Here is a 27,589-nt window from a genome sequence, read left to right as displayed (position 1 = left end):
CTAAAATCCATCTTACACAAAGACCTTTTGGAGAACCTGAGCCAGCACTGTGAAGCTGTTTTTATCCTCATGTACATATAAATCTAGATGTGTTGATGCCTCTGTCTTTTGCTGTTAACTCATGCAGTGGAGATTTATGCACACTGGTGACGTTTTGTCCAGGAAGAGCATATTTTCAGTCTCTTTTGTGTTCATTTGAAAAAGATATAACAAACATCCAAACCCTGTTTGCCATTGTAGCAACACAGTGTTGCAGATGAAACGCTGAGCATTTAACCAAAGAAACAACAGTCTTACGGCACTTTCAATGAAACACAGACAACAAGAAGACAATATGCTCATGTAAATATGTTTAGCTTGGGAGGTTTGTTAGTTTACTCCAATGTGAGCTGGAATGAAACCACAAAATGTCGAACCATTCATGGTCATAGCTGAGTATTAAGAATAAAACTTAGCTTAAACTTAATAAAACTTCATACAAAGGTAAGATGCATCTGGACATATGGGGAAAAGGTCTGGTTCCTACAGGGTCATAAATGAATTAAATATGATTCAAGTAAAAAATAAATTCTAAGTAAGCATCTCTGTGGTAACAGCAGCTTATTTATGAAATATATCATTTTAAATTTATGTGTCTGAACACAATGCCAAGGAGGAAAGACATCAGCGGTGATCTTAGAGAAGCAGTTTGAGAAGTGTAATAAGGTAATTCCCACACTACTTGGAGCTAAACTTCCCAACAGTGAATGTTTCACCAAGTTCAGACTGTGCTTCGTTCCAGCTAAATAACTTGGTCTGGATTATCGTTTTTTCCATCCTCCACATGAAGCCAGAATTTTGTTCTTGCTCTCGAGGCTGCAAGAACAAGAAAAAAAGTCTTTTTTGTCTGGTCCATTCATCCTGAGAAGCTTTGTCTGCAGCGGGGAGGGATCACTGCAGGCGGCGATGTCGGCTTTTATGTGCAATGAATCCGGTTATTTTTATATTAAACGAAAAACTTCCTCCGCGGCAGGTGGGTTTGTGTTTAAGTGCCAAATGTTGTAAACCTGTTTATACTTTCTCACAACTTCAATCAGCTGTTTTACCAAAACAAAGCGTGCTTTTCCGCGTTGACGCCGCCCACCTCAAATATCCAAAAAATCACACGATACTTCTCGGAGCACCGCACATAAAAAACTTCTGATGTGTTGAGAACTGTCTTTAATCACATCAGCGAGAAGTAAATGACGTCATTTTCTTCTCAGGCCTCGAGAACAAGGAAAAAGTTCTCGCTTCTTGTGGAGGATGTAACGAGTCTTAGATTGAAGTCATTTCTAATCAAATCCTCATGTAGAAATCTTTTCTTTCTTCTTTTTTACATTGCTGTATACATTTCTATCTTTAACCCCCTTCATGTGATACTATTTATGAACTTCAGAGAGGCGCTCTCGCTGCATTCGCTCCGTTTGCTGACTCAGCTTCTCTGAGTGTGAAACATGGTTTCGTTACTCTCAACAGTCTTGAATACTGAGATGGGATTAGGGGACCAAGAGACTAAAAGATGCATGCTAATGTTTCTTTTTTCAGCACAAGACAGAGTTCAGATCTGTGATTCTAAAGCAGAGGTTTAACGGGGGATTTCTACCTGATCGTAGTGAAAAGAACAGCAGCAGCTTTAGAGGGAGAGTCTGTTTTCCTACTGAGGACAAAGAAGGAATTCAAATCAAGACAAGAGTTATATTTAGAGCTGTGTATGGGCTCTGACTGTTAACTACTTATTACTGGAATTTCCATACAGATCCAGCAGTCATACACCGCATACTGCAGGGCCAAATACCTTCTCATTCCGAATTTGTGTGTACATTTACCGAAATGTCATGGAGAACATGAGCTATGAATGTAACGTTTCATGGTCAACTCTGCTGATGTCCTGCCAATGGCTCTGAGCTTGACTGAGCTTCATATCCTTTCATCCAGTTTCATTAAGCAGACAAACCGTGCACACACAATTTCAGCTCGTTGTAAAGCTGATAATTAGCTACTGTGTTCGCAAACAAATAACTCCGCTCAAGCATGCAATCATGCATCACTTATGCTCCATAAATATATTAGATTATCATTGCCTCCCTCCTTAGCAGCACTACAATGACAATTCTGACTTCCCAATGTGTGTGTTCTAAGACTAACTCCTAGATCTCTGATGGTGCTTGTGTTTAAACATGAGGCACACAAACTGTACTTTCTGTGGCTTAAACACCCTCTAATATTCTTATTATTGTGAGATAAAGAGTCAAAAGTAACTAACTGTATTCTTACAGTCCTTTTTTTTTTTTCTCCCAACTCTGCTTCAGCTCATCCGAGGAAGGTCAGGCAACTCCTGGCAGATCATGCTGTGCCTCAGTGAAGAAAAGAGAACCTGAATGGGTCCGATGTAGTCTCAGCATGCCAGGATACTTAGTTTCTGGTGAAAAGCTCATGTAGTTTTACTGCTGTGAAAAGTCATTTCTAGTTTGCAGAAACCTACAAAGCACCACATTACCATGGTGTGAGCCAGTTTTTGCACATTCAGCCGTCTCTCGATGGGGAATCCATGCTTTGATCTTTCCAAGCAGAGAAATTCAAGAAATGGTAAATGATTGGATCACCTCAAGGAAGAATGAACTCTTATAAATGCCAAGGGAGAGATAAATACAAAGTGGCATGATTCCCTTTTCTATGAAATGAACATTAAATTTCCAGTTTGGAGATTAGGGATGTGAATCTAACAACAACTCGCGATTCAATTCGATTCCCATTTTTGGGGTAAAAATTAGATTCAGCATGAATTCTCAATTCAAACAGATTTTTGATAAAAAATCATTACACTTAAGTAACAAAAGGTGCTAATTTTCCATGTAACTTTATTCTTCTATAGGCTAGAAAGAACTGAGAAATTATTACGGTCGATTCAATTTAAATTGAGACACGTACAAAACTTTTTGCTCGTCATTTTTCTTAATTTCAATTAAGAAAAAAACAACACAGCAGCCAAACAATCATTCTGCTGCTATAATGCAGAAGAAAACGAGTAAAAAGATCAATAAAAACGACGAAAAATTATAATAAATCACTTATTTATTTAAAAAAATGGATTCTTTTAACAAAAATATTGATTTTAAAATTGTGAAGCAAAAAATCCAGATTTTCGACATTTCCGGTTCAATTCTCCACCCCTATGATGCTCTACACCGATCCTGACCAGTTGGATGCCCTTATGATCATGATTTTGTACATTTTCACCACAGACTTTACATAAAGAGATGGACATGGCCTCCATGACGTCACCCATAGCGATACCCAGGCGTGTCGTCCCGCCCGGAAAATACAAATATGGGCAAAGACGTGGAGCTGAGAGGGGGGACTCATGGTGGATGATTGACATCGAACGAACTCCGAGCTTTCTGTAGCAAAGAGCTAACCGAGCTAACCCCGAGATAACAGGAGCTAACCAGCTAACAGAGGTAAGCGGGCTAAAGCTAAGTCACGTTGTTAACCGGCTAAAAACCGCGGTTGTTCTACGTTCTTCTGACTTGAAGCGGGAGATCGGGACCTGTCAATCAAAAGGACACGCCCCTAAATATGCCAAATACTGAGATTAAATTACTTTTAAACGGGCTAGTTAGAAAAAAATTCACTCCCCCCACAGTTGTCATGAAGGTAAACCTGACCTATTAAACCAAAAATGTGTTTTGTACCAGGCTGTAAACATGTTTATTTCTGCTGTGAAGTTGGTCTTTTTAACATGGGAGTCTATGGAGATTCGGTCTGTTTAGCAGACCCTAGTGGATGAAGGGAGAAAGTACAGTTTTATGCACTTCCGCATTGGCTTCACTGTTAACCGCCGGAGGCTCTGTCCACCTTTCATATATGGTCTATGATTTTCACACAATAATAGTCATTTTAAAAAGCCAATCAGAGTCAGAAATATTACCAAGCTTTATCAAATTCTAAAAGTATTCAACCTGGTTGCAGACAAAGCTGCGGTCGCCTCAGGATGAAAGCTAAAAGCCTCATTACTCTAACAATGACCGAAGGCACAGGGAGAAGACCAAGTAACTCGTGAAGTGTCCCAGTGGGGCTGGTTACATCTTTTCCTGAGCATCTGAGCCACCACTGATGCAGTTTCCACACACCTGAAGGACGCTTTTGGCAACAGAGGATGTCTGCCACTGTGTTTTATAATCCTTTGTTGCTCTGAGACTCACATGGCAAGAAGAAGCCCGCTCAGGGAGCCTTTGAGCTTTTCCTAGAGACCTACTGGTGTCTGTACTTCTGTGGTTGTCCTCATGTTAAACTGCTCATGTACTGCCTGAACAAATAAGGACTTAACTTACTTCTAAGAATGAAAGAAAAGGTTTGAGAGCTACAGTAAGTGCACTTCACACAGCTCAACAGCACTGATGGGTTCAAATTCTGCTCTTCAGACGCCTGTGTTGCTGCTGACAGCTGTGCTTTAACCCTCTGTTTTACTCACATGCACTGCAATGGTTCTTCACTTCAGCAGTTACTAACTAGAAACACGGAGGAATGGGGTGGCGGGGAGGCCGAAAGTTTATCGAGTCAACATGATTGATTAATTATTCATTACTCAACTTGGCTCAGTTCAACACAAGACTGGTTTGAAAAGGGATCAGCAGTCCAGTATTTCTCAGTCCCGGTCCTCGGGGAGCCCCGTCCTCAATGTTTCAGAGGTTTCTATATGAAATTGATGGGCAGTTCAATTATTCTGAATCAGATGTGCTGGCGCAATGGGTCATTCAGCAAAACCACAAACGTTCTTACTGTCTGTGGTTAGAATCTAAAGGGCACATTCACATCAGATTTTTGTTTCCTTGTCCGCTTGCTGGTAAAGTCCGCTTCGTGTGGGGAAATGAAAATGCGCAAAACAAATTCTGATTTGGATCAAAGAAGTGGACTGGGTCCGCCTACAAAAGCAGGTCTTGGTTCGTTTTAAACGGACCAAATACAGGAAGCAGACTACAAAGTAAAAAAAAAGTCACTTCCTGCATTTGGCATAGTGTTGCATTGTGGGTAAATACATAACGATGGCGTGAAGGGTCCTCTGCTTCGTCTGGTGTTCATACTGCGTCCATTGTTGCAGTGTATTTCTGCAGTATACTTGCATTAGACACAATAACAAACCCAAAACAGCCATAGTTTAATCTCCATGTTTAACTCGCAAGTGGGGGAAACAGTTTTCTTCTTCACGCAGGTTTTGTCCTCTTTTGCTAAATACTAGTGCAGCGCCACCTTTGGTGGGAATGGGGATAAATTACTCTAATGGTTTGGCTCGTTTGACCAAAGTGCAACGTGAACACTACATCGGTCTGCATGGATGCACCCCCTTACAACTGAGCCGAGTAAAGCAGACTATTCTGATGTAAATCCAGCCTAATACTCTACTGACAATTAGGAGAATAAGGTCCATGTTTACCCTGATATATTTGTTGTAGCCTTCCCCAGAAAGGTCACTAGATATTGCCGTGAAGTGTCTTAAAGGCTGTTCTTAGATTTGCAACACAGCAGAGACAGACTGCTGCAAACATAGGAAAGAAGGTGAGGAAACAATAGCAACATACACAAGCAGGATAACAAAAAGCACAACAACGAAATCTAAAATCAGCCATATCCATCTACTGTAAGGAAGAAAACCCCATCGTGGATTAGGAAGAAACCAGTCATCTGCTCAGAAAGCAACAAATACCAGGGAGGGCTTAGATATCCCAAAATGGCTTCTAAGGAGTATCAACAGGAAAGAAGATTTTACACTCATACACAGCTGGGGCGCCATCAAGCGGCAACCTCCGGCGGTTAAAAGTGAAGCCTGTGCAGAAGTGCATAAAACTGCAGTTCCCCCTTCATCCACTAGGGGCTGCAAAACAGAGCAAATCCCCATAGACTCCCATGTTAAAAAGACCAACTTCACAGCAGAAATAAACATGTTTACAGCCTGGTTCAAAAATCCATTTTAGGTTAAATAGGTCAGGTTTACCTTCATGACAACTGTGGGGGGAGTGAATTTTTTTCTAATTCGCCCATTTAAAAGTAATTTAATCTCAAAGTTCGGCATATTTAGGGGCGTGTCCTTTTGATTGACAGGTACCAATCTCCAGCTTCAAGTCAGAAGAACATAAAACAACCGCGGTTTTTAGCCGGTTAACAACGTGACTTAGTTTTAGCCCGCTTACCTCTATTTGCTGGTTAGCTCCTGTTATCTCGGGGTTAGCTTGGTTAGCTTTTAGCTACAGAAAGGTCAGAGTTCACTCGATGTCAATCATCCGCCATGACGCTCACGGCTCCTCTCTCAGCTCCACGTCTTTGCCCATGTTTGTATTTTCTGGGCTAGACGACACGCATGACGCTGCCAAGATGGCGACAGTAGGAACCACCCACCGAGCTTCAATTCAGCTCTTCAGAAACCTACGGGTGACTTTCCGGAGGCTCCGCCCATCTCTTTATATACAATATAATGGGCACCATCTTCCACCAGACGCCATTGTTTCTAGTGTCTGGCAAACCAAGGTAATAACAGCCTATAAGAAGCTTCAGAGAAACATCATGCGACCATTCTAAGGAGGGCCACAGGAGAGCGACCTTAACTCCTCATTGACCTGGACATGTCCTCTTTCAGAGAACTAAAATAAAAATGTATCCAGTCTGAATTTCAAAATTATCTGAGCGTATGCTCTAATCCATCAAACCCTTGACGATGTAAACCAATATCAAATATGTCTTCAGAAGAGAATTAAAACCAGCAAAAATTCACACGTCCATTCCGTGCACTGGACATATTCAGGTATAACATACAATACTGCTCATCCAAGTCACTTTAAACTCTGCAATATAGTTCCTCACATCCCCTATAATACAGAAAGCAGAACAAAACAGTGTAAATAATGTAAATTACCACTAATTTAAAGTTAAAGTTTTGGAAGAATTTCATGGTTTATTGAAGACACAGTTACAGCTGCATCATATGATTCCTTACAAAAACACTGATTCCACAAGAAAGATTATGAGCAAGACTTGGATACAAAAACACATTTCCCACCACCTCCCCCGTATCGACATCAGTGCTACAAAACTTCCCTGGCCTCTGCCGCTTCGTCTGGCTTTTAAAGCCAGAATCTTTGAAAAATGCATTTCCAACTCTGACTGACAACAGGTGCCTATTATCACTTTAAACAGCGGCGAGATGAGCTGAATGTTAACACATTACTCCACCCAAGAGATGCAAGGTTCACATCTTTGATGCAAATGCTGGGAGTGTTATGAGCAGACCTCCACAAACTGTCAATGGCAGAGACGCTAAAGACGGGATCAAAACATGAGCGTTCAAGGTGAAAACCCTCTTTCTACCCCCATTGTTTTTGAGATATAAGCAAATGAAAGGAGATCTGCCACTTCAACGCTCTGGTACTCACTGTCAAAGCTGTTTTTTAAATTTGACTGAGGTCAAAATAGAATAAAAATGGAAGTAATTAGCAGAGCAACAGAAAGTGTGGCTGTAAAGGCCTTTGGATCTGTCTGATGTCATTATTACATCCAGCAAAGATAAAAGAATAAAGCTGGTGCCCAACCCTGCCTGCTAAAAATGTCCAAGCAGTATATTCTGCATCATTAAATCCTTTATGGGTCAATGAAAAATGAGCAAGAATGAAACATTTGATTAAAACTAATCGTCTGCAGCCAAAAAAACATATTGTCTTCAAAGTTTCATCAGTCTGACTGTCGCTTTCTATGACTGTTTTCAATTAAATTTATGTTAAATACCATTAGTGTTTTAGCTGCATCATGACTGCATAATGAATGGAAAAGGCTTCATCCTTTTACTGAATATTGAACTTTTTCTTAAGCTTTTACATCAACTGTTCAGTATAATTTACGGTACAAAACTCACTTTCTATGCTTGTGAGCAACAGCTAGTAGGAGACATGGGGCTTAAAATGGTTCAGATGATGATAAACATTCAAAGTAAACTTTATCAGGTTCTACTGCTTGTAAACACAAACACTGAATAAGCCAATCACATGGCAGCAACTCATTGCATTAATTGGAAGGAAGAAAAGGAATTTAAAGCTGAGGTAGGTAATGTTGGGCAGCTAGCAGGATGTGAAAGTGGCGCCCTATCTTGGCTCCTCCCCCTCTGGTTCTGCTCCTTGCGTGATCCGAGGCTTTTTTTATTCACAGTTTTTTCCACCAACGATTTTCTTCCTCGGCTGTTTAGCAGGAGGAGGCAAATAAACCGAGCCGAGTCGGGAAATCCTTCCTGCATTTTCTCAGCCATGTTTGCCTTCCGAGTGTCTTCTTCACTACTTTGTATTTTCATCCTAATTATTTAATAATAGTTTATATGCAGGGTGTTGCTGTCAGGTATGCTGGAGGGGGAGGAGGGGAGCCGGGAGAAGATGCTTATGAAATATAAGAAATGAACAACTCCATTCCGGTCCGAACGTTTGGATTGGTCAGAGTTTTTACAGATTTACAGTAAACTGAGGGGTCGAACTATATTTCTTATAGTTTATGATTATAACATGTCTAGACTACTATCAGGACAAGGAACCACTTCACCCAGAGTAAAATAAAATGTCTCTGAGTATTTCAGAGACTACTGATTTACTGGGATTTTCACACACGACCATCAATGGAGTTTACAGAGAAGGTCTGAAGAAGAGAAAATATCCACCGAGCAGCAGTTGTCTGGACCAGAATGTCTTTTGTCAGAGGTCAGAGGAGAATGGACAAACTGGTTGGAGATGATAGAAAGACAAAAGGAGTAAAATAAGCACTGGATCCAACCAGGATCTGCAGAACATCATCTCTGAACACACAACATGTCCAGCCTGGAAGCAGATGTTCTCCAGCAGCAGAAGACCACACCGGGTTCCCTCCTGTCAGTAAGAACAGGAACTGAGGCTACAATTCACACACACTCACCACAACTGGACAATATCAAATCAAATCAAACTTTATTTATAAAGCACTTTTCCTACAGTAAAATGTAACACCTAGTGCTGTTCACATAATAAAAGCACAACAAAGACAAATCCATCAGCCTCACCCTTCCCACACTCTAATGTGTACACACACACACACACACACCCAACACTCATTTCCAACACTCGTCTTTATCATCACACATACACCTAATTATACGCTGGTCTGATAAGTCTCCATTTCAGCTCCACATTCACATGGTAGGATCATGAAACATCATGAAAACATGGATCCATTCTGCCTTGTATCAGCGGTTCAGGCTGATGGTGTTGGGGGGGGGGGGGGGGGGTGCTTTCTTGGCCTAGTCTGGACAGCTCAGTTCCAACATGACACGGTTTAACCTCCAGAGTCCTGCTGCTGACCATGTCCATCCCTTTATGAGCACAGTGGAGCATCTTCTGATGGAAACTTCCAGCAGGATGATGCACCATGTCACAAAGCTCACATCATCTCCACCATGACGATGAGTTCAATGTCCTCCAACGGCCTCCACAGTCACCAGATATACATCCAGCAGAGCAGCTTTGGGATGAGGTGGAACGGGAGATTCTCATCATGGATGTGCAGCAGCTGTGTGATGCTTCATGTCAACATGGAGCAAAATCTCTGAGGAGTTTCCAGCACTTTGTTGAATCTATGCTACGAAGAATTAATGCAGTTCTGGTGACACAAGGGGGGCTGCTCTTTGTGGAATTAAGAGTCATGTTCTCAGCAGCCACACCACGGCTGCATGAGCCACTTCACACCAAACTATTTAACAAAATTTTACCTTAGAAATAAATACAAGTAAAAACTTCAAAATCTTGTTGCTCCTTGAAGAGATGTTTTCGAAAACCAGAAGAAGGCAGCAAACAGGACACAGACAATGTTTGCTGCTACTTTGACATAAACTGAGCAACCTATGAGAGTAGCTTCAGCAGAGATGGATGGAATTATGTGCATTCAAGCGAGCAGAGCGGAAGCAATTAAAAAGAAAAATATCCCTGTGAAGAAGCATTTCCACTTTGTCAGTGTGCGTAGCGGCATTTGAGAGCAAAAAAGTAAGCTAGTGTGTGAAGATGTCTGGTCTGTGTGTGCAGATGCTGTCACAAAAGCACCAGACTGTGATTAGCATACATTTCCTTAACACGGGTAAAACACCTGTTTAAGTACTCGCAGATGAACATTAGACTCTGTTTTACCAAAAGTTATGGACAATAACTGCAAACTGTCATATTTTCTGCATTTGTCATGGCTGTGTATCCAGGAGCTTTGCTTTCATTGTGAAAGAAAACTGACTAACACAAACCTTGTTTACACCATAGATTGTACATAAAGAGATGGACGGAGTCTCCGGGACGTCACCTGTAGGTTTCTGAAGAGCTGAAATGAAGCTCGGTGGGCGGTTCCTACCATCGCCATGTTGGCAGCGTCATGCGCATCGTCTCGCCCGAAAAATACAAATATGGGCAAAGAGGTGGAGCTGAGAGGGGGGCTGTGAGCGTCATGGCAGATGACTGACATCGAGCGAACTCTGACCTTTCTGTAGCTAAAAGCTAACCGAGCTAACCCCGAGATAACAGGAGCTACCAAGCTAACGGAGGTAAGCGGGCTAAAGCTAAGTCACGTTGTTAACCAGCTAAAAACCGCGGTTGTTCTACGTTCTTCTTACTTGGAGCCAGAGATTGGTACCTGTCAATCAAACGGACACGCCCCTAAATTTGCTAAACTTTGAGATTAACTTTAAAACTGGCGAGTTAGAAAAAAATTCACTCCCCCCAACAGTTGTCATGAAGGTAAACCTGACCTATTAAACCGAAAATGGATTTTTGAACCAGGCTGTAAACATGTTTATTTCTGCCGTGAAGTTGGTCTTTTTAACATGGGAGTCTATGGGGATTCGCTCTGTTTTGCAGCCCCTAGTGGATGAAGGGGGAACTGCAGTTTTATGCACTTCCGCATAGGCTTCACTTTTAACCGTCGGAGGTTGCCGCTTGGTTTACGCACACAAAACCAACTGTGTGGAAGACAACACTGATAGAGAATTGACTTTTAGATGTATTGCTGTATGCACATAACAAATAAGATGAAACTAAACAAACAACTTTCTTAAAGCAAGATATTTCAACTTTATCCTCTCTTTTTTTTTTTCCTCATAGTAAACATAACACCTTGGTCCATCGCTTGAAAGCAGCCTACATAGACAAACATGTTGAAAGTCAAAACCAGAAACAAACATTTGTTAAATCCTTACCATAATCTGGATATAACTTATTCCTGGTGATACCAGCTTTAAGCTAGCTGCATATATCCAGTCAGGCCTGGTAATTCATTTTCACTCAGCATGTGTAGGTGCTTGTCTATTTGCATTCAAACCTCGGATGAGTCCGCGCCGATCAGTGGTGCTCAAAACCCTGAAACCGAGCTTCATCCTCGTTAATAGCATTATTTTTTACCCCAGAAGAGGAAGAGCTTCTGTTTAAAGATAAAAGGTTGGACTCCTTCAGCAGGTCCCCTCTCTGAAACTCCTTTTAACCAACAGTGCAGCTATGATAACAACATGGATGTTATTTCCTCATGAGTGTGTCTGACCCTACAGACATGCCATCCTCATAATTCATCCAACACCCATTCAGAAAAGCCATAAATCTCCGTACGGAGTTTGGGCTACAGGGGTACAGATTTTACCTGAGAGGGGGTGAAACCAGACATCCTGAAAGCAGAATGGACCAGAGGGACTTCAGCTTTCAGCAGCATCTCCACATAGTGAGCTGTGCACCAGTAAACAGGAGGGATACCCGATTCAGCGACTGCCTGTGGAAAATGGACCTGTTGTGACCACAGAAAAAACATACATCATTACGGAACATACATATTGCTTTTAGATTTATTGCTGATACAGAAAGACTTTGATTTAAAACAGGGTGCAGTTTTATTTGTTAACGGTGTGTGTTCATCCCTATTTTCACTCTTGTACTCCCTTTGCTACTTAATTATTGTGGCTTTTCCATTTTCCATGATATCGACCACGTTGTTGTTGTTGAAGGCAAACTGCTGTGGAAGAAATTCACCAGATGTTTCTGCATCAACCACACCAAAAGCATGTAATAAAACGTTCAGATAGCATGTGGTAAATTTTAGCACTGTAGTTTTCATGTGTAATTCAGAATGATTAAAGCAAGACTTCATTTCATAATTATTTATTCCAGCTGATCTATTTATTAAGAATTTAGACACTTGACTTTTTCATCCTTTATTATTACTGTACGTGGTTTTGGTCGTCCTTATTTTTCTTGTATTTTAAGCTGTAAAGATGTCCAATACATCCCTTTAATGTGTTCAAATCATTTACATTGATTAAAACTCACAACCAGGAACAACCCGAATGATGATGTGCCATCAGATAGAAAGGATTAAATAAGAACATGGAAGGTATTTGTAGGTGTATCTTCATAAAAGCCAGAGGGTAATGTTTAACATCTGGTCCCATTTAGATATAAAGCTTATCACAAAGTTTACATAAAAAATACAATTTCATTACCTGATCAGATCATTTACATTTCAAATAGCAGCCTCACAAAGCTCCATGCATCATACAAGCCAAGCAGCTGCTCCAAATGAAGACTGGTTTCAGCAAAAGTTTTGGAAAACATGATATAATTCAGACTAAAACCATTTATACTGGAATGTGCTTAAATTAACTTTTTGTTGGGAATAATTACAGCTAGTTTGGTTTTTTTTACTGACTGGAAAGTATAAATTATGTCTTCCATGTCTATTAAATAAAACATCGGAAATGTTGATCATTTAAATTATTCTTACACATCTCTTGTTTAGTCTGAAAAATTAAAGAAATTTTTTTTTGTCAGATTTTATGTCTTAAAATAATCATTTAAAACAGCAAATAGATATTTTACCACTAATTTCATGTTAATTATCTATTTCAGTGGTTTCTAGGGCTGTGATGATATGCTTTTGTCCCGATTCGATTTAAATTGTGATTCTCAAAATTCTTCAATACTGATGATTTTTGTAGATTAAAAACAAATAAAGAACTTACAAAACTTTTTTGCTTGTAATTGTTCTTGATTTCAGTGAGGAGAAAACAACGCAGTAGCCAGACCATCATTATGCTACTATGATGCCCAAGAAGACAAGTAAAAAGATCAATAAAACCAATAAAAATGACAAAAAATTTATAGTGGGTTCATTTCATTGGAAAAAAAAGATTTTAAAGGGGTGTTATTGTGGTATTTGGAGTTTTCTGAGCTTTCTACAGTGTTACAGTGTTGAATCCTCATCAGACATGTGAACGTCACTGTTTTTTATCACCTAAACACGTTTGAGTTTGAGTTCCAGCACTCTCTCCGTTTGGTTTCCATGGCGACGAAAAACGCGTCGTTTTAGAGAGTTTTTTCTACTTGGAAATCCTTGTGACGTCCCGGGGGATAAGGTTCGGTGATTGGTTACCTTCTACTGGTTAACAAGGGCATGTACAAATACATCAGGCGGGTGGAAAACGTGGGATAAAGTTATTTCCAACGATGGCTGGTGAGTTTACCAAAGAGAGACATCCTGCTGCATTCGTTGCTGTGGGTTGCTGTTTTCCACTTCGTTTTCAGGCTCTGATTCAGGTTCCAACATGTAGGGCTGTATGCTATGTGTTGACATTGTAGTTTGTTTTTTTATTGAGTTCATATTAGCCTAATCCTTCTGTTTATGAGATCGATAGACAGACAGACAGACAGACAGATAGACAGATAGATAGATAGATAGATAGATAGATAGGACTTTATTCATCCCTAAAAGGGAAATTCAAATTGTCTGGCGACTCAATAAAACACTAAAACACTCACTCTTCCACCTCTCAGTGCGTATTAAACATAAATAAATAATTGCTCAGACAGACATAGGTTAAAAACTCATTAAAAACAGTAAAAACAGCATAAGCCACTCTCCCTTGTAGATGCATGTACATGTGAGATGTTACAATGACGGCAAAAGCAGGTGCGGTGCGCGCTCCCGATGTAGTGCAGTGGCGGGAGGCGGGGCTTAATGCGGAAGAGTCTCAATCCACTCGTTTTGCCCGCAGGCTGATCTGACAGCCTACGGAGAGGGTCGGTCTGAAGTAAATAAAGCCATTTGTGACAATAACTCTATCAATCCCAGCCCTTCTGGTCTCAGAAATAAAAATAAATTAGCCTGAAATGCACATAATAGTTCCACTTTAACAAAAAAAAAAAAAAAAAAAAAAAAAAAAAATTGATTTTAAAATTGTAAAACAAAATATCCCAATTTTTTATTTTTCATTTCGATTTTCCACCTCCAGTGGTTTCCAGCTTGTTTTCCCAGAGGACCCCCAAATTCACTTATAGCTTTTTTTTTCTTTAAATAAAAAGGAATTATCTGCACGGTGGCATTTCTCAGATCTGTCTCATTAATAAAATGGTTTTAAGTGTTTTCATGCTCCCAAAACACTGGTTCGATTTTTTCCCCTAATTTAAAAGTTACATAAGTAAGCAACACTGAACAAGAACTGCATGTTGACTAAATGTGGATTCATAAGGTAAAAGAAAAAGCTGAACTCAATTATTTCTGGAAAATCATTAAGTCTTCAAACCAACAATTTTTTACAGTGAACCGTCAAGAGCAGATTCCTAACCCGCTGCCCATAAAGTCCACATGGGGGGATTACAACACATCACCTTGCTGGTTGCCTTGGTGATCAGTTTAGCCCTGGTTCGGTGCTGGTTTAGTCCTGGTTCGGTGCTGGTTTAGTCCTGGTTCGGTGCTGGTTTAGTCCTGGTTCGGTGCTGGTTTAGTCCTGGTTCGGTGCTGGTTTAGTCCTGGTTAAGTGCTGGTTTAGTCCTGGTTCGGTGCTGGTTTAGTCCTGGTTAAGTGCTGGTTTAGTCCTGGTTCGGTGCTGGTTTAGTCCTGGTTAAGTGCTGGTTTAGTCCTGGTTCGGTGCTGGTTTAGTCCTGGTTCGGTGCTGGTTTAGTCCTGGTTAAGTGCTGGTTTAGTCCTGGTTCGGTGCTGGTTTAGTCCTGGTTTGGTGCTGGTTTAGTCCTGGTTAAGTGCTGGTTTAGTCCTGGTTCGGTGCTGGTTTAGTCCTGGTTTAGTGTTGGTTCTGTTTGTTCAGTGCTGGCCTAGTCTTTGTTCGGTGCTGGTTCAGTCCTAGTCCTAGGTACTGGGTCCATTATGGTTCGCTACATGTCGACGAAACTATCTCTGCTTTGGGTTTCTATTGTGTCTTATGCAAGTATCCTGCAGAAATACTCTGCACCAATAGACGCAGTATGAACAACAGATGAGGATGAAGACCTTTAACACCATCGCTATGTATTTACCCACAATGCAATGCTACACCAAATCCAGAAGGTGACTTTTTTTGAAGTCCGCTTCCTGTATTTGATCCACTTAAATGGATCGAGTCCTGAGTTTCTAGGAGGACCACGTCCGCTTCTTTGATCCGAGTCAAAATTCCTTTAGCGCATACATGCTTCCCCAAACAAAGCAGACTTTCCGAGCAAAAAGGCTGATATGAATGTGCCCTTAAACTGGGGTTTTCCAATCACACACACTGATTTTAATGAAGGGTGCTGCAAACACACAGTTTAAATGTGAACCGTATGAAAGTCTGCTGCTGATGCTGAAGCACCTGCTTGCAGTTCGGCTTCAAATATAGCTTATAAAGTGTAAACAAATACAACTACTAAAAACAAAACTGAAGAATTATGTGACTTAGGGGCCATAAAAACCTGTGATTCTGACTCAGTCACATTTGTAATCCACATTACTGGAGCAGTTTTTGTCCTTCAGCGTCTAAAAGCAAAGAAACTGCACTTCACTACTTTCGCTTACAGGATACTCCATCACGATACAAATGAGCTGTATTTTACACACCGCATCACACGCTAGCATCTCAACAGACTGGATGTTTTTAACGTCCACTGTAGTTTATTCAGCAAAGACACCAAATAGGACATTGTGAAAGGAAGCAAGGAATAAAAAGAGAGAAAGAGTCGTGGACAGGAGTCCCTATCAGACTGGCTGGAGAGCCGGTCGTACGCAAGACGGAGGGGGAATAGCCGTCAGTTCACACCTCACGGTGGAAGTCTGCTTCTTTAAATGGCAGCAGAACAAAAGAAACCCTGAACTCACGTTGTTCCACGGCTTCCACTTCACATCCACAATAAAGTTCAGATACTACAGTATGTTGTTTTTTTTTTTACTTAATCAGACAAGACTTTGCTGGTTCTGGGTTTTTAAGCGCAGAGTTACAACGTGTTACTTCATGTGGTCGGTGTCCTTTACGCAGTCTCCAGCCCACAACGCTCTGTACCAGCAGATGGTTGGTGTTACAATAGAAATGTTTTAATGGTACTGCAGCCGGCTGTAAGACAAAGTCACTAAGTTGTACTCTGAACCACCACCGGTACCACGCTAGTGGAAACACCCTCCGTAGCTGGTTTCAGGTAACACCATCACCTTCTTATGGAGATATTACAACTACTTTTTTAGAGTTTAAATAAATATCAAAGTAAGGACTAAAACATATCATTTGACACCATTTTGTCACTTAAGATGCAGTTGCTCTCACGGCTACTTGAGGTCATAAACCGTATTTTCACGACCATAAGGCGCACCGGCGCGGGTGTGGTAAAACACTCTAGCATAAAACATGCTTGCTTGCGTGTGTCGTTGCTGGTTTGAGTTCCTTCATCAAGCCCGAATCGACTCGAGTCAGTCTTCCAATTCGGACCACCTCGCCTTGTTTCCGCGGAAACTCAGCCTTGTGTTCGTGAGCTCATTTTCCTGCTTCCTCCACTTGCGAACCATAGATTCATTGGTCTTTAATTCTCTCACGGCTGCTCGATTCCCATGTTTGTCCCCGTAGCTGATAGCTAGTAGTTTGAACTGTGCTCCGTAAGCGTGTCTCTTCGCAGGTGTCATTTCAATAAGGGGTCATTAGCCAAACGATGTTTCACATTTCACCACTATATACCTACTGAGGACCTTTAGCGTCTTCTTCCACTCCCACACTTCACCCTTTTAACGTTCTCATGCTGCCCTCTGTTACGTCCGCCTTTTATCTATATAAGCATCGTGTCGGAAACGTTCTCAGTCAGTCAAGTGGAGCGATCATCAAAGTCCCACAACATTTATAGATGTTGGAACTCGGTACACACTGGAACTCGGTACACACATAAAGCACCGCATTATAAGGCGCTCTGTCTATTTTGTATAAATTAAAAGACTTTAAAGTGTTCCTTATGGTTGCGAAAATACGGTATTCAGACAATGTAAATGAAATACTTTCTATTTTTATGAATAGCTGTTACTCACGGATGCATGTATCCTCGCAGGCCAGATGAACGCAGACGTCAGCAAACAAGAGAGGTTGAGCAGCAAACGTAGCGACTGGTCCATGTTTCCAGCCATGATGAGGAAAATGGTGGAAGTCAGCCAGTCGTGACCTGGATAATCATCCTGCTGAGTGACTGCAGAGCAGCGTTAAGGAGACAACGGAAAAAAAACTAGTAGAAAAGAGACTAAGATCAGTGACTCACATGCACGGCAGCGCTTAAGTAAACAATAAATACTGAAGGAGAGTTTGTTTTACTTTTAAATGTACTAACAGTGCATATTTTAAGATCCCATTGAACTCAGCTTTCTGTCTGATGATCGAACCACAACAAACTCAAACCACAGCGAAGGTGCACAGATCTTTGTCTGCAGTTCGAACATGAGCACGCCGTGTCAGAGGGAAATTCAGGCCTTTTGTTATGGCAATTAAAAGTGAAAGCATGACACACTCTGACATCAGTTAAGAGTAAAGTAGAATTTGTTTGACATTCAATTAACCCTGATGCATCAGACAATTAACTCACAGACGGAAAAACAGCTTTCAGAGTCCAGTCTGCTCAGACTCAACTGTGTTTCTATTACAGTATGCTGTCATCAATTTATTACAAGGATTCAAGGACTCTGCTCTGACAGTTTAAGTGGAAAATCTTTTTGTCATATTGGTTTATTGGAAATCAAATCTGAATTTTGGTGTTTAAAGATTTAAACACCAAACTAACGCACCGCAACAGGAATCAAAACCGCACAAATGAAAATTCTGCTGTAAAGTTTTTAAACTGAAAACTTTCTATCACATTCATCTGTTGTTTTTTTCAAGTAGGTGCATATTTATTTATTACATTTCCCTCCTTAACATGTTTTATAATTGCATTCAGACTCTGCAGGCAACACACACCTACACATGTGCATATCTGTAATATTCAGATGGAGAATCAGGACGTCTACTTTTTACATCCAATGTTTTCTTTTTTATTCAGAAAAATAATAAAACTGATCAGATTTGCAGGTTTCCCTTCCAATAGTCAATATATATGTTTACAAGTTACTTAAGCAGTTTCTCTCACAAAGAAATGAAGTTTTAAAAAGGATCTCATCATATGTCGACATCCTTGATATTTTTCTTTACGAAGTTGGTGTATTTTTATTTTAAATCAAATTAAATTTTGTTTCGAAAGCACTTTTAGTCCACAGGGCAACACAAAGTGCTTTATGTTTTACAACAATTTATAGATATAAAAGAGCTTCGCATAGCAGAGTATACAACACTCATTTAAAAACATCTCATCCTACTTTTATTCCCCTCACCCACTCCTACTCTCGTCAACTCCCATCCCTCGTTACAGTCTCTGAATATTGGTATAAAATTAGCAACAGAAAAAAAAAACCATTCGACTTGAAGCTGCCGAGGAAACGATATCTTGGGAATCCATTCCCACCAGTAACCTTAGCCAGCACTCCAACGACCACAGAGCGCATCAGAGGACCCGCCCAGACAGGCGGGCTGATGTCCAGGTAATTTTTATACGACTCACAAATAGTTTAATTCAGTGAATTACTTTCTAATCTGTCGAGACCATTTCATGTCAGGTAACATGCAAGGCATGATTTAAAACTTAATATCCAACATCTCTGGGATTTACCTGAGTCAGAGACAGAAAAGGTATTGTTTAAGGTTAGAATTAAAAGCATTAATAAAGACTGTTTCGTTTCTTTGACATTTATAGTTAACAGCTCAAAAGAAAGAAACACAAAATGTTTTACATTTTAAATTATTTTATAACATATTTTCTTTTAAAAAACAAAGAAAAATATGCAATTCATCCAAGTTGACAACAAGTTAGGCCATGCTAGTTAAAGAAAAAAGCCCTTCACCCCAAACTACGGGGGGGAAAGTTTGATTGCTTCCCATGATGAGAAGTTAATTCTGTGAAAACTGTCAGTCTATAACTCAGCAGCATATTTACAGATTTCTTGGCTCAAGCTGTGCACGCTGTGAGCACCATCTGTTTTGACGGCTAGTTAAAAATGTCAGAAACATGGAGGGGCAGATTTTAGTCACTTAAAATGTGAGAAGTCATCATGACTCATCGCCTCGGCTAATGTTTTATGCATCAAGCATTTATTAAAAAGCAGGTGTTCTGTCAGTAAAAATCATCAGTGGAAAGCTTTGTTTCTCTGAAAATGAATGTTCCAGCAGGTAATCTGTGGAAGTTTCTCACCATGTCTCTTCTGTTAGAGGGAATTTACTGCAAAGAATCTATTAATGACTGAAAGTCCAACAATAAGTCCCAAAATTATTCCATAAAAACCTTTTATGGGTCATTTTTCTGATATGAATTCTTATTCTTCATCTTGCTTAAATAAAAACACAGACTAAGCGGTCCGTACAGCACGAGCAGACCATAATAAATGCATGCTCTTTGAATTTGACCAACAGATGAGCTTCATACATTTCTGATCAACTCTGTCAAGACATCACTTTTAGATGAGTTATAGAAATAAAAAAGCAGCATCTTATTGGAATGAAAACTATCTGCCCCAAACAACATCTCAAACTAAAACAGTTGTAGGAGCCAATTCACACTGGGTCATAGATAGGATATGGAGTTATTTAGCCTTTTATATGTGTTTTAATGATTGCAATTAGAGCCTGTTTTAGCTCCTGCAGTTCAGCGTATTATATATATAAAAGAAGAGTAAGGGTATATAGCAACAAAATGTTGCTATGTTCTTATTTTTATTGATATTCTTATGTTCAATTCTTACATTTACGGCTTTAGAAAGGCTGATTAAAACATTGTTTGTGTTAAATGAGTGTCAGGAAGATGTTTTATCTTACTCATAACATTCGGACATTTAGTGCAGCTGTCCCTTTAAGAAAGCGGCAGATTTCCGACAGCTTGGGGGCCGCAGCGTAACGTAGGTCAGTGTGTCGGCGGAGAATGAGAGCACCTGAAGCTTTATGGTTTTCTTACCGTAGCTGTAAGAGATCACGGCAATATTAACATATTGGATTTACACTGTCATCCTAACATAACTCTGTAAGAAGACTGCCTTGTCAAAAATGAATAAAGACTGGTTCGTATCTCGTTACATCGGAGTACTGTGGAAGTTTATATTGCTAACAACTACCGCACGAGTAGTTTTTGCTTGTAGCTCCAGGTTTGGAGAACATTTCGGATCCGATACTTCACTGTGACATTCTGTATGATTATCACACTGCTTGAAGATAAACTCATTTTGTGCAGCTGAACCATGCAGTGCACAATCAGACTGTATGTTGTTGCAGAAATGTTGTAAGTTCCCATACAACTAATTTACAAACCATTGAAACAATGGCATTCTCCTTATTTCCAGCTTTAGAATCAGTGTTTTGTTGTGGTAAGATTCTTTTTTCTCAGTCCTCCTAACTAAATTCACCAACAATGGAAGCTATGAGGAGAAACAGGGGGTCTATCAGTTGCCATTTGGGACAAAAGAAGACTGAATTGTTCACATAGACACAGATTTAAAAAGATAAACTGTATTGTGTTGATCAGACAGACTGACGTTATCAGCTTCAGACGGAGACTGGTGGATTTATCGGCATGACACCGCTGACACCACACAACATGCTGGAGGTTGAGTCCACACCAGCAACAGTTCCCCAGTGGCTCATGATAACATAAAATTCATCTTTAAGGTATCTGTCTGCAGTTATTTAGAAAGAATTAAATATATTAAAATGTTCTCAGAGTGAGGACTAGGAAGATCCTGTTTGTAATGCTAATGTTTTCTTTTTCAGATTTAAATCTCTTTAGTGTACATTCATGTCTCATTTATCAGTTTTAAGGTTTTAAATATCAGGATATATCAAAGGAGGACATCAGGTTACATGAACATCAATCAGTGAAACCGTATTATTATGCATTTAGCTGAATGAAGCCAAAATACAGAAGTAGTGAGAGAAAAAAAGTTTTGGTTTTGTTACAGGAATAATGCCAGTCACTGTATTCATCTCATTTTACGACCTGGTCTTTAGCTACGTAGCATCTTACAGCTGAAGGAGAGTAAAATAGCTTTTTCTCAAACAGGTTATGATGACTGATAGATAGAGCGGAAATAAAACAGCTCAGCTGCAGACACAGCTGAGCTGAGATAGTACTGGAGTTCAGCCTGGCATGTGACTGGGCCACAGAATAATTCCACAACAAAGTCTGAGTCGTGTGTTTAAAAAAAAAAAAACAAAAACAAAAAAAAACTCCATAGGAGATCACTGTAAATATAATAAATAAATTGTACTGGGTACTTTTGCTGTGTCTTGTAAAGTGCACTCAGACCAACACTAACACCTTCAAGGTACAATATTACGCTACATTCACTTTCTACAGGTTTAAAAAGTCATGTGATCATTTTAAAATCTGAAAAGAAATTTGTGCAACAAATTATGTATAAATGGGGCTTCTTAAGAGTTTGATTTCAATTGATTCCCATCGTCTCTGTATGAGGTCGAAAATGAGAAAATTCCCCGTCTGACATCTTTAACTTTGTGTCGTCAAGAAGGGGAATAACCACCTCCCTCTGGTAGATACTGCCGTTGACCTGTCCCTGGCTAGCTTAGCCTGTCCTCTAACCACAGCAGGCGCCAGAGGAAGCAGCGTCCTCTCCCTGAGAGGTGTGCAGACAGTCACGGCTTAAATGTCTAAAGTTCGGACAACAGCCCATTCTCAGAAGAGTTCACAAGAACGACTTTTGGAATGGCTGAAATTTAGGCCAAAAGCTAAATTTTACAGGCAAATCACAAATCAATGTTATTGGAGCCCAAATGACATTGGTAAAGAAAAATGTATAGTATGGGACCTTTGCTGCGTTTTCATTGCCATGCTTGACAAAATCTACAGAGATGAACGAGTGCAGCATTTGTTTTTTTTTTTAGGAGTTTAGCTACATTATCATCCTTTTTTTCTTTACTTTAGTTCAAATAAAGATAAAACTTTGTTGCTTGTGGTCGTGCCAAGGCACCAAAGGCTCCTACTGTATACATGTAGGAGAGGTTCTTAATTATCTGGGGGTGTTAAACATATCAATATACATTTTAAATAACGCATTATGTCACTTTCTGATCTTAAAACTCCACGTGTCAGACTTTTTCAGTGACACAGTGACATCTATCACGTACATTTCTGGAGCCGCTACTGTCCAGCAGCGTCCCGAGGCTGAGAAACCACACTATACAAGTTTTACATCCGGGAGGCGACATGACGTTGCAGCAGAGTTTTATCGAGTATTATAAGGAACTGGCTGTTTTGAACACGCAACGCCACTGATTCAGTTAACAGGTCAGGTAGGAATGCAAGATGGATGCTGAATTAGCCGCTGATGGTGGACGTTTAACGGGAAAAATGGTAAAACCTCTGCCGTGTCTTGAAAAACCTGAATTTAGTCAAATGTTTTTTTTTGCTTTGTCTCATCTAAACATGGTGAATGATTATCTTGCTGCAGTAAATCCTGTAAAGGTGTGGAGAACTTTAAAATGAATCAGTCCAACTAGCGGTCAATAGACCATCCCAGCAGACCTGAGGATTTCCAAGAGGCCAAATGATCTGGTTGCACACAAAATAGAAAAGACTTCAGTAGAACACAATGTCTTGCAAGCCGATTCACAGACTTTTGGTTGCAGAAATGTGGAGAATTTTGAGGTTATATTGATGTCTGTGAGAATAAAGATCATAGACTCTGGAGGATACTGAGCACTGATGATGCCTTAACTCTCTGCGAGGACAAGAAGATCTTTATGTGCTTCATTAGCAGCATCAGATCGTTCCCGGCGTCTTCTTTCAGCAGCTTGAGGTAGCAGCCATACCTGTACATTTCAGATAAAACAGACAATTATAACTAAATAATTAATGTTCAAACTCTACTTTTCTTTGACTCTTTCTCACAATCACATTTTACTTCTTCCAACAGACTGGAAACATATGAAACTCGGACACTGTGAACATTTTATGAACATTTCTTCTCACAGCCAATTCCCAGAATCCCAGCCTACTACTAAAGCACAACAGGAAATTTTCTATCAAGCTGAGACAAAAAAGACACTGAGGCCCAGAGCAAATGCCCACAAGGACTCATCAAACCTATACAGAACAGTCCAATGGTAAAAACCTAACTGAGCAAGTCTGGAATCTCTGAATCGAGGATTTCATATAAATTCATTTCCAAAAAGGTTTAATCCTATAAGAGATGCTGCTCGCTTCGCTTTTAATGTTTTATGCAGAAAACAAAATGCAAGAATGCCACTTATCTTTTCTTTGATATACAAAATCACTTCTTTAAAAGCAGAAAGGATTAATACCTGGACTATAATGCGAGCGTGACGTGCAGAACACCCCAGGTGTTGCCTCATGACTAAACTGGAGATCTGCCCACCCTGGTTTTCCATTGGCTGCTTCAATATTAAATGTTCCAGCCATCAGTGGAGGTCACCTTTTCCAAAACCCCAGACCTGGAGGCTGATTCTCTTCTCCTCTGCCCGGTTGTTCTGTGGGCATGGAACAGGTATGTGGGGAGGATGTGGAGGTAAATCGGGGCGCCCTTTCCAACACTTAATGGACCAATGTATCGACACACCATGGCTAGAGGTTGTTGCCACACCCTGTTCTTGTTTTGGTTAAGTTCTGTTTAGATAAGTTAGTTTGGAGTTTATCTTGTTTGGTTCTGGTTTTCAGAGCAACTCCTGAGTCAGTTCTTGTTTTCTTATATGGTTTTCAACGAAATGTCCCTTCCTTCCCTACAGGTTCCATAACATCTCCACATATGATGCCTTCTCAATAAATGCCATAATCCTATGGACTGTCTTGTTTCAGTCAGTGGTTGCCAAGTTGCACCACTTCCAGGGCATGGAACAGTGACAGACATTAAAAACGTAGATAAGCAGTACGAAAACTGATCTAACAAGTGCTTAGAGGCCAGATTAAGAAAAATATGTACTTCTAAAGAACTCAAGAACGGCCTGAACACGTGCTCCCGACATTTGAACTTAACTTGGATTTTCATCAGGTCACAAGTTTTAACAGTCCAGGTCGTGCTTGTAGCTATTCCTCTGCTGAGCTCCGGGTTGGGCCAAAGGCAGCTGAATATTCACACAGTAAAGCTAAAATCTTCCCATCTGCATCCTGGAAAACTGCAAGGCTTTTTGTTTTCTTTTGAAGTTCAGACAATAAACAGATAAAATATGAGAGCAGTAGAACGGCTTGTTGAGGTTCAGCACTACTCCTGCATCCCTGCGCTTCGTGGAGCACATCCGGCTGCATGCACTTTGTTTTGGGGTGAGTCAGTCATCTTTATCTCGACTGCAGCTTGTACAAAATGCAGCTTTTAGCTGGAACACATCACCCCAGTTTTATCATCTCTGTGCTGGCTGCCTGTTCAGTTTAGGATCGCTTTTATATTGATTTTATTTGCTTTCAAGTGTTTGAATGGTACCACCCCGCTGTACCCCTCTGAGCTCCTTCATCCCGATGACACCCTCTCAGGCTCCCAGGTCAGCTGACTGACTGTACCAAAGACTAACGGTGTGTTCAGACCAAACGCGTTTTGAGCGTCAAGAGCGGCAGGTTTCCATGTAAAGTCTATGGGGAGGTGCGGCAAGGGGGCGTCAGGCTTTCTCGCGCCGCGTTTTGGGCGTCGGCGTTCCGTGCGGAACGAGCGTCAAAGGCCAGAGATGGGCAAAGCTGAACTTTGGCCGCTCGACGCAGGGCGTCAACCAATCAGAGCGATCAGCTCGCAGCTCCTGGAGGATTCCTGTGGTGAACCTGGACACGGGGCTGAGACGCCATTACTCCGTGCAATATTTAGGATAACCATTCTTTGCTAAAAAGCTGAATGTTACTGATTTGGCAACGTAGCAGGATACGTTGCCTAGCAACGCTTTGTTTGGGGGCGGCGGCAGCTCTCTGGTGAGTGCAGCTCTTGTTGCATTAACACTGACTATTACTGCCCTACGACAACGTCCGCTAGCTTTATTTATTACATAAAACCATGCCATATCTCCACTGAATCCGCCATCATTCAAACTTACCGGAAGGAAAGCGCCGCCTCCCTCCTCTCTTTTCCGCTGCGTTTGCCGCTCGCTCCAGACACACGCGGCAGGAGTGTTCGGAGCGTTTTGGGCGTCGGAGTGGCAGTTTAGTGACCAGCGTCGAGTGTTCATTGAGCGTCGAAAACGCTCAAAACGCGTTTGGTCTGAACACGCCGTAACTAACCAGGAGCTCAGAGCGGACCGGATCATTCCGGTGGCAGAACCTAAACTATGGAACGAGCTGCCGTTACACGTTAGACAGGCCTCGTCTGTGTCTGTTATTACATCTCCGCTGGAGACCCATCTGTTTACGCTGGCTTATTGTACAAAATCACAAGTTGTCATTTTGATTAGATTTTAATTCATTTTTGTTGATTCATTATTTTACTCTTTTTTTTTCTACTATTTTACATTTTAATATCCTCTTATATTTTGTTTATTCCATTTACTTTCAACTCTGCACATTGTGGCACTTATTGTTCATGGTTACAAAATGTACAGACTACTATCAGGACGAGGAACCACTTCACCCAGAGGAAAAATAAAAAGTCTCTGAGCAACATTATAACTTTAACTGTAGTCCCTGAGGGTCACTACAGGTTTTAGTTGTTTACCCTGCTTCAACACACCTGATGTCCTCAGGTTCTCCACAAACCTGTTAATGAGCCTTTCATTTCAGACGATGGGGTTTAAGCAGGGAAACAGGATAGTGACCTGAGGACAGCTTCACCTCATCTTCTCTGAACTTCGATGTGTTTAATTCAACACCATTCGGCTACTTCTTTAGGAATTTTCCTTTTGCTGGAAATATTAGTTGTAATTATTTGCAGATCTGTTTGCAGAACTGGCTGTTAGGTAGATGCCTAAAGAAGAAAAACTGGAGCTTATGTATATGTGGCACCTGGAACTTGCAGCTAATATCCAGCCTGAACAACACAGAAGAACAATGTATATCATAGATACACCTGTTTGCACTCAGGCATGTTTTAAAAGAAATTTAATTAAACACAGAAACTGCTTTACAGAATGTATATCTCTGCAAAGCTTTTTATTGTAAAAAACCAACAATCAGTCTAACAACCAGTAAAAAGACACCAAAAAAAACCAACTGCAGACGAAACAGCAGTCGAGGCTGGTCAAACCAGCAAAACAACAATAAATGGACTTGAAATGTACTCGAACCATAAAATGAGGCTGCAAATGACTCAACAGTAAAAAGGACTCATAACAACTACAGAGGAATGTGGAAGTAGGAAACCCACAAGAAGAGCCCAAAAAAGCTCAGAAATTACTCAAAATATTTCCTAAAACGTCAACAAATATGACCACACAGAGATTTCTGACTATAAAAGAAGAGTAAGGGTTTAAAATCAGCTGGAAAGTGTTGCAGTCCCAACAAGAATGTGACAACTATGAATTCTGTAATAATAGACTTTAAGCGTTTACTGGTAGCGAGTAAGTATGTGAGTCAGTGCACATAAAATACAGAATTTAGTGTTTATTAGCCAATATTAGATTGTGACAGGCGGAATAAAAATCTAAAAAAAAAAGTTTTTTCAGGAGGAACATCAGTTCAGAGCATTAATCTGCTACAGAAAAGCCTCAGGCCTCAGAGAGATTCAGATGTTCTGCTTGCTATGACTTATTAGGGCTGGACAGTAAACATATCATTACATTAATGCCAACAGTTATTTCATCACATGTTCACAGTTTTTTCAGTCAGTTGCTGACTGAGTCTGCAGTCACAAACAAGGCCGTCATCACGCATCTCAGCTGTTAAGAGCTGAAATGTGTGATGACTCAAGCTGACTTGAACCAAAGTTGCATGCGGCTGTTTTCGCCTCCAGCTTCATCCACGTGAGCAAGGAAGCATGCGCTCACTGGGAACTAGTTATGAAAGTTCTGCACTAAATTAATGGAGCTTTAATAGAAAGTTTAAAACACAAATAATCTCTCAAATGATTTTACATAATTCGTTTTTGTTTTAAGCCCGAAAAAGTCAATAAAAATGGACTTTACCTCATAAAGGTAAACTGGAAAGGCATTGAACTGTAAACACACCTCAAAGCACAAAAAATCCATTTAATAATCTTATAAGACTTCCACTGTTTGCTGTTCTTGGTCAGAAAGAGGGAAAAGAGGGTGAGGAGGGAGGCAGAGCCCTTTTTA

At 40.5% G+C, this 27,589-nt stretch overlaps 1 protein-coding gene across 1 annotated transcript in view; it reads right to left on the bottom strand.

Moving 5' to 3' along the window:
• The window catches only part of tbc1d32 (TBC1 domain family, member 32), a 168,832-nt gene that overhangs the window by 67,058 nt on the left and 74,185 nt on the right, over positions 1-27,589 (bottom strand). Inside the window, exons 30-32 of the mRNA XM_079255902.1 lie at positions 23,088-23,203; positions 17,341-17,495; positions 11,683-11,823 (exon numbers count right to left, since the gene is read on the bottom strand). Of these exons, the coding sequence (XP_079112028.1) occupies positions 11,683-11,823; positions 17,341-17,495; positions 23,088-23,203 (412 nt within the window). The remainder of the gene's footprint in view (positions 1-11,682; positions 11,824-17,340; positions 17,496-23,087; positions 23,204-27,589) is intronic.

The sequence above is a fragment of the Telmatherina bonti genome, assembly GCF_933228915.1.
Source record: "Telmatherina bonti genome assembly, chromosome: 16".
Taxonomy (NCBI): domain Eukaryota; kingdom Metazoa; phylum Chordata; class Actinopteri; order Atheriniformes; family Telmatherinidae; genus Telmatherina; species Telmatherina bonti.
This window is presented reverse-complemented; position numbering and strand designations above follow the sequence as displayed.